At 50.9% G+C, this 7,476-nt stretch overlaps 1 protein-coding gene across 4 annotated transcripts in view; it reads left to right on the top strand.

The window, feature by feature from the left end:
* The first annotated feature begins 1,852 nt into the window (after positions 1-1,852).
* The window catches only part of MDN1 (midasin AAA ATPase 1), a 98,560-nt gene continuing 92,936 nt past the window's right edge, over positions 1,853-7,476 (top strand). For all 4 annotated transcript variants that reach the window (XM_029047349.2, XM_029047347.2, XM_029047348.2 and 1 more), the window contains exon 1: positions 1,853-1,973. In XM_029047349.2, the coding sequence (XP_028903182.1) occupies positions 1,881-1,973 (93 nt within the window). In that variant the 5' untranslated portion in view covers positions 1,853-1,880. The remainder of the gene's footprint in view (positions 1,974-7,476) is intronic.

Genomic DNA, 7,476 nt, shown 5'->3' with positions numbered 1-7,476 from the left:
GAAGCGCTCAGTAAATACTAGTGAATGAATGAATGAACCTGACCACCTTGTTCTTGTCTAGGAAGCGCTCAGTAAATACTAGTGAATGAATGAACCTGACCACCTTGTTCTTGTCTAGGAAGCGCTCAGTAAATACCAGTGAATGAATGAACCTGACCACCTTGTTCTTGTCTAGGAAGCGCTCAGTAAATACCAGTGAATGAATGAACCTGACCACCTTGTTCTTGTCTAGGAAGCGCTCAGTAAATACTAGTGAATGAATGAACCTGACCACCTTGTTCTTGTCTAGGAAGCGCTCAGTAAATACTAGTGAATGAATGAACCTGGCCACCTTGTTCTTGTCTAGGAAGCGCTCAGTAAATACTAGTGAATGAATGAACCTGGCCACCTTGTTCTTGTCTAGGAAGTGCTCAGTAAATACTAGTGAATGAATGAATGAACCTGACCACCTTGTTCTTGTCTAGGAAGCGCTCAGTAAATACTAGTGAATGAATGAATGAACCTGACCACCTTGTTCTTATCTGCCTGTCTTCCCCCATTAGACTGCAAACCCGTCAAAGGGCAGGGACTGTCTCTCTCTGTTACCGATCTGTCCATTCCATGCGCTTAGTCCAGTGCTCTGCACCTAGGAAGCGCTCAATACATACTATTGAATGAATATCTGTTACTGATTTGTCCCTTCCAAGCGCTTAGCCCAGTGCTCTGCACCTAGGAAGCGCTCAACACATCCTCTTGAATCAATGAATGTCTGTTACCGATTTGTCCATTCCATGCGCTTAGTCCAGTGCTCTGCACCTAGGAAGTGCTCAATACATACTATTGAATGAATATCTGTTACTGATTTGTCCCTTCCAAGCGCTTAGCCCAGTGCTCTGCACCTAGGAAGCGTTCAATACATACTATTGAATGAATGAATGTCTGTTACCGATTTGTCCATTCCGAGCGCTCAGCCCAGTGCTCTGCACCTAGGAAGCGCTCAATAAATCCTCTTGAATGAATGAATGACTGTCTCTGTTACCGATTTGTCCATTCCAAGCGCTTAGCCCAGTGCTCTGCACCTAGGAAGCGCTCAATACATACTATTGAATGAATATCTGTTACTGATTTGTCCCTTCCAAGCGCTCAGCCCAGTGCTCTGCACCTAGGAAGCGTTCAATACATACTATTGAATGAATGAATGTCTATCTGTTACCGATTTGTCCATTCCGAGCGCTTAGCCCAGTGCTCTGCACCTAGGAAGCGCTCAATACATACTATTGAATGAATATCTGTTACTGATTTGTCCCTTCCAAGCGCTCAGCCCAGTGCTCTGCACCTAGGAAGCGCTCAATAAATCCTCTTGAATCAATGAATGCCTATCTGTTACCGATTTGTCCATTCCGAGCGCTTAGCCCAGTGCTCCGCACCTAGGAAGCGCTCAATACATACTATTGAATGAATATCTGTTACTGATTTGTCCCTTCCAAGCGCTCAGCCCAGGGCTCTGCACCTAGGAAGCGCTCAACACATCCTCTTGAATCAATGAATGTCTATCTGTCACCGATCTCTCCCTTCCAAGCGCTCAGCCCAGTGCTCTGCGCCTAGGAAGCGCTCACTACATACCTAGTGCATGAATGAATGACTAGGACTAAAAGGGGGGAAAGGGACCTTCAGCTCCCAGCGTGCATTGCGGCCGCGCTGCATGCCGGGACTTGTAGTCTGTCGGCGGCGGCGCGCAGCCCCCCCCTCCCCCCCCCCGGGGCAGGGAGTCTGCGCGGTGGGAGGGGAGGGCGCGGGGTGATGACGCGGGGGCGGTGACGTCATCCGCCGCCGCCGCCGCCGTGCTGGGCCCACGTGGACGGCGGGCGGTGGCGGGGCTGCGCGAAGCGTTGCGGGCCCCCATGGAGTCCCTGCGGTTCCGGCCGGAGGCCGCCGCGCTGCGGGGCGTCGCCGACAAGAGCCCCGGGGAGCTGAGCCGCCTCCTGGAGCAGCGGGTGAGCCGGAACCCACCGCCCCCGCCGCGGGCCCCAGCGCTTAGCACAGCGCCCTGCGCCGCGGGAGAGCCCCTCCCCCCCCCCTCCCGCGCGCATGCGCGCGCCCCCTGCATCTCCCCCCCCCCCCTCTTTTGAGGCGCCGGGCGAGGGACCGGCCCGAGGGCGCGCCGCTGGCGGGATTCGAACCCAGGACCTCGGGCTCCCGAGGCCCCGCGCTTTCCCCGGGCCTCAGCGACCTCATCTGCCAAAAGGGGAAGCCTGGGAGCCCCATGGGCCCTCGATCTCCCCCGGCGCTTAGCGCAGTGCTCTGCACGGAGGAAGCGCTTAACAGATACCAACATTAGCATCATTAGTCTCTGGGCCTCAGTGACCTCATCTGCAAAATGGGGAGGAAGATTGGGAGCCCCATGGGCCCTCGATCTCCCCCAGATACCAACATTAGCATCATTGGTCTCTGGACCTCAGTGACCTCGTCTGCAAAATGGGGAGGAAGCCTGGGAGCCCCATGGGCCCTCGATCTCCCCCGGCGCTTAGCTCAGTGCTCTGCACAGAGTAAGCGCTTAACAGATACCAACATTAGCATCATTAGTCTCTGGGCCTCAGTGACCTCATCTGCAAAATGGGGAGGAAGCCTGGGAGCCCCATGGGCCCTCGATCTCCCCCGGCGCTTAGCTCAGTGCTCTGCACAGAGGAAGCGCGCTTAACAGATACCAACATTAGTAGTAGTATTCTCTGGGCCTCAGTGACCTCGTCTGCAAAATGGGGAGGAAGCCTGGGAGCCCCATGGGCCCTCGATCTCCCCCGGCGCTTAGCTCAGTGCTCTGCACAGAGGAAGCGCGCTTAACAGATACCAACATTAGCATCATTAGTCTCTGGGCCTCAGTGACCTCATCTGCAAAATGGGGAGGAAGATTGGGAGCCCCACGGGGGACAATCTGATCACCTTGGATCTCCCCCCCCCAGCGCTTAGAACAGTGCTGTGCACATAGTACGCGCTTAGCAAATACCAACATTATTATTATTCTTTCCTGGGCCTCAGTGACCTCATCTGGAAAATGGGGATGAAGACTGTGAGCCTCACATGGACCAACCTGATCACCTTGGGTCTCCCCCCAGCGCTTAGAACAGCGCTCTGCCCATCTTGAGCGCTTAACAAATGTCAACATTATTAGTATTATTGTTTCCTGGGCCTCAGTGACCTCATCTGTCAAATGGGGATGAAAACTGTGAGCTCCATGGACCCTGTATCTCCCCCAGCGCTTAGGACAGGGCTCTGCACATAGTAAGCGCTTAACAAATACCAACATTATTATTGTTTCCTGGGCCTCAGTGACCTCCTCTGTAAAATGGGGATGAAGACTGTGAGCCCCACGTGCGACCACCTGATGACCCTGGATCTACCCCAGCGCTTAAAATAGTGTTCTGCGCATAGTAAGCGCTTAACTAATACCAACATTATTATTATTATTTCCACTGAGCCACGCTGCTTCTCAAATAATAATAATTATTATGATAGCCAGAAGGGCTGGAGCCCCGACCCCAGGACCCGGGGACATGGGCTGGGGGGGAAGGGGGGCACACTTACCATCACCATCCTCCTCCTCCTCCTCCTCCTCATCCCTATGATGAGAATATCATCATCATCATAATGATCATGGCAGTTGTCAAGTGCCTACTCTGTGCCAAGCACTGCTGTAAGCGCCGGGGGGGGGTACAAGGTGATCGGGTTGTCCCCTGTGGGGAATCACCGTCTTCATCCCCATTTTACAGAGGAGGAAACTGAGGCACAGAGAATCATCACGATAACGATGGCATTTGTCAAGCGCTTACTGTGTGCCAAACACTCTTCTAAGCACTGGGGGAGATGCTAAGGTGATCAGGTTGCTCCCCGTGGGGCTCACCGTCTTCACCCCCATTTTACAGAGGAAGAAACTGAGGCACGGAGAATCAATCATAATAATGATGGCATTCATCAAGCGCTTACTATGTGCCAAGCACTGTTCTAAGCACTGGGGGGGGGATTACAAGGTGATCAGGTTGTCCCACGTGGGGCTCACGGGCTTCATCCCCCATTTTACAGAGGAGGGAACTGAGGCACAGAGAATGGCAATAATAATGGTATTTGTCAAGCGCTTACTATGTGCCAAACACTGTACTAAGCGCTGGGGTAGATACAAGGCAGTCAGGTTGATTGAAGGGGCGGAACCGGGTTCATTCATTCAATTCATTCAGACGTATTTAGTGAGCGCTTACTGTGCGCAGAGCACTGTACTGAGCGCTTGGAAAGTACAGTTCGGCGGCAGCCGGAGACAATCCCTGCCCAGCGACGGGCTCAGCGTTTAGAACAGGACCGTGGGCCGCCTGCCCCCCATTTCTTTCATTCGGTAGTATTTATTGAGCGCTTACTATGTGCAGAGCACTGTACTAAGCGCTTGGAATGAACAAGTCTTCCTTTCCACCCTCCGCAGAACCAATCCCCACTCCCAAATCAAACCCCAGCCAGGGATTCTCGTCCCCCCAAGTTGTTCCCCGGGCCCCGTAACCCCGGGACCTGACGGGAGAAGGTAACCAAAAGTCACACCAACTCTCTTCCCCTCTTCAAAGCCCTGCTGGGAGCTCACCTCCTCCAGGAGGCCTTCCCAGACTGAGCCCTCCCTTTCCCTCTGCTCTACCCCCTTCCCCTCCCCAAGGCACTTGTGCAGATTTTGTACATAGTTATTGCTCCATTTATTTTATTAATGATGTGCATTTCTCTATGGTTCTCTTTATTTTGATGGTAGCGATGCCCACTCGTTTTGTTTTGCTGTCCGTCTCCCCCCTTCTAGACTGTGAGCCCGTGTTGGGTAGGGATTGTCTCTATCTGTTGCCAAATTATGCTTTCCAAGCCCTTAGTACAGTGCTCTGCACACAGTAAGCGCTCAATCAGTACGACTGAATGAATGAATGAACATTCAGCATCAAAAATTCCTGAAATCGTCATTTCAGGAAGCTTTTCGAAGGCTCTTCTCAGAGCAGAACCCCAAGTTGGGGGTGGTTGCGAGGGGTGACCTTCTCCGTTGGCTTCCTACAGGGACATTGAGGAGCGATGTTCACTAATTTATTCTCCGTGGGTAAAGGTGGAGGCCGCATTTATTTAAAAACTAAGGATCGTCGAACAGTCGTTTGTGGTTGCGTGTGTTAAATCCGGGTGGAAATCATCAGAATCGGATGATGCAGTTCAATAAATACTATTGAATGAACGAATGCAGTTCTCATCCTAATTAAAAGCTGTAGGTCTTTAGAAAGACCAGTGGAAACTGAAGTCGAAAAGCCGGTCTTAGAGGGTAGTGGATGGAGTAGAAAGTTGCAAATGTGTGGGGTTTTTTTTAAAAAAAGTCAAAGATCAAGAACGATTGGGCCAGTGGAAAGGAGAGCAAAGTTTGTGTTGATGCTGGGAATATATCCAGAGTTTACTGGAAAACTTGGGCTCCCGCTGTCTTGGAGAGAGGGTTCATTCAGGCGTATTTATTGAGTGCTTACAGTGTGCAGAGCGCTACTAAATTCAGTGAGGTAGCCTAGTGGGCTAGGTAATCAGCCAATCATTCAGTGATATTTACTGAACGCTTACTGTACGCAGAGCCATGTTATAAGCACTTGGGAGAGTGCGATACGAGAGCCGGTAGACCCTTTCCCTGGAAAGGCTTCTGGGAGGGCCTGGAATCACCCCTGGGATTTCAGATTAGCAAAGAGCAATTTTGTTTCAGGGGTTGGGAGTTGTAATCCGAGCAGAAAGCATCGGTTCACTCTACACACTCAGAAGAATCTCCCGTCAAGGGGCAGGGACTGTCTCTGTTGCTGATTTGTCCATTCCAAGCGCTTAGTCCAGTGCCCTGCACATAGTAAGTGCTCAATAAATACTATTGAATGAATGAAAAGAATCATGGTGGACTGGTGTTGTTTGGAGAGTTGTCTGGGCCTTCTTCTCCAGGATCTGCATTGCTGCCTTTCCATGCCCTGCTGCCTGTGCCTCATTGAAGCATTCGGTCGTATTTATTGAGCGCTTCCGTTCCGCAGAGCACTGTATTAAACGCTTGGAAAGTACATTTCAGCAACAAAGGGAGGCAGTCCTTGCCCCCAACGGGCTCACAGTGTAGAAGGGGGGAGACAGGCATCGAAACAAGTAAACAGGCATCAGTAGCATCAATTTAAATAAAGGGAATTTGCCTCTGCTCGAGGACGCTGGGGCTCGGCTGGGATAAGGACTGAGCCGAGTCCAGGCGCCCGAGTTTCAGAAATCTGAATGCCGGATCTCGAGAAGATTGGCTTCGCGGGTCAAGGGGGCCCAGCTCAAGGCCGGAGAAACCCCAAACCTGGACATACTACATCTCTGCTCTTCTCTGGCCCTTGCTGCCTGCCCGCTTTGACCTGCTGATCCGCCCTGGGCTCTGGAGTATTTGTTAAGTACCTACTATGGGCAAGATCACTGTTAAGTACTGAGCACTTTCAGAGAGAACAATAGAAGAAAAGAAAGCCGTCCAGGGTGGCCTGCCTCTCAGACTCATAAAAATAGAAATACTCAAGCACACGCTAACATATCCTGGGGGGGTCTCTCTCTGTCTCACACACATAAACACAACAGTCTTCAGCTCAGTTATGTCATCTGTAAAATGGGGATTAAGTCTGCGAGTCCTCCTCTGCTCAACCTGATTGGCTTATATCCACCTCTGTGCTTAGTACAGTGCCTGGCACATAGTAAGCGCTCGACAGATTATTGCCGCCTTGTACTTTCCAAGCGCTTAGTACAGTGCGCTGCACACAGTGAGCGCTCAATCAGTACGACTGAATGAATGAACAAATGTCATTTTAAATAAAGACACAGAGAGTGGCAGCTGTTCATGCCGAGTGAGAAAAGAGGCATGTGGAATGGCATTGACAGTCAGGAGGGAGTAGGAATTAATCCCCGTTTTGCAGGCGAGGAAACTAAGACACAGAGAAGTTAAGTGATTTGCCCACGGTCACACAGCCAGCAATTGACAGCGCTAGGATTAGAACTCAGATCCTCTGACTGCAGAACCCCTTGTTTTTTATCAAAAAAGGCACACCTGGTACTACAACTCAGTAATGCCTTTGCAGGAAAGGACAAACGAGATTATTTGGGGGGATTGCTGCCCTCCAGGTTGTTTTGGTCGACCTGCTCGATCTTGGGAGCCTGCTAATGTGTTTTACATTTTTTTCCGATGGGAAAGTATATTCTGTTAGCACTCTGTTTTCAAGGAACCGGATGGTGACGCTTTCAGTACGTAGCACTTTTTATGTTGGCATAGCGCTGCACGTTTGGCCTTGCCTTAGTAGCATAAGATAATTCAATTAGGCCTTCCAAAATAGTTCTTGCCAAGCCCGTGGAGAGTTGTAGGTGCAAAGTCTTTGACAGCATTGACTTTTTAAAGCCATCGTCTTTCCTACTTATTTGAAGCCAGGGTTGTTGAAGGAGTACAGAAGTGGGGGATTGATAAATTGGCCTTCA

Source organism: Ornithorhynchus anatinus, chromosome 19 (genome assembly GCF_004115215.2).
Source record: "Ornithorhynchus anatinus isolate Pmale09 chromosome 19, mOrnAna1.pri.v4, whole genome shotgun sequence".
Taxonomy (NCBI): Eukaryota; Metazoa; Chordata; class Mammalia; order Monotremata; family Ornithorhynchidae; genus Ornithorhynchus; species Ornithorhynchus anatinus.
The sequence above is the reverse complement of the archived record's forward strand: the minus strand, read 5'-3'. Positions and strand labels throughout refer to the sequence as shown.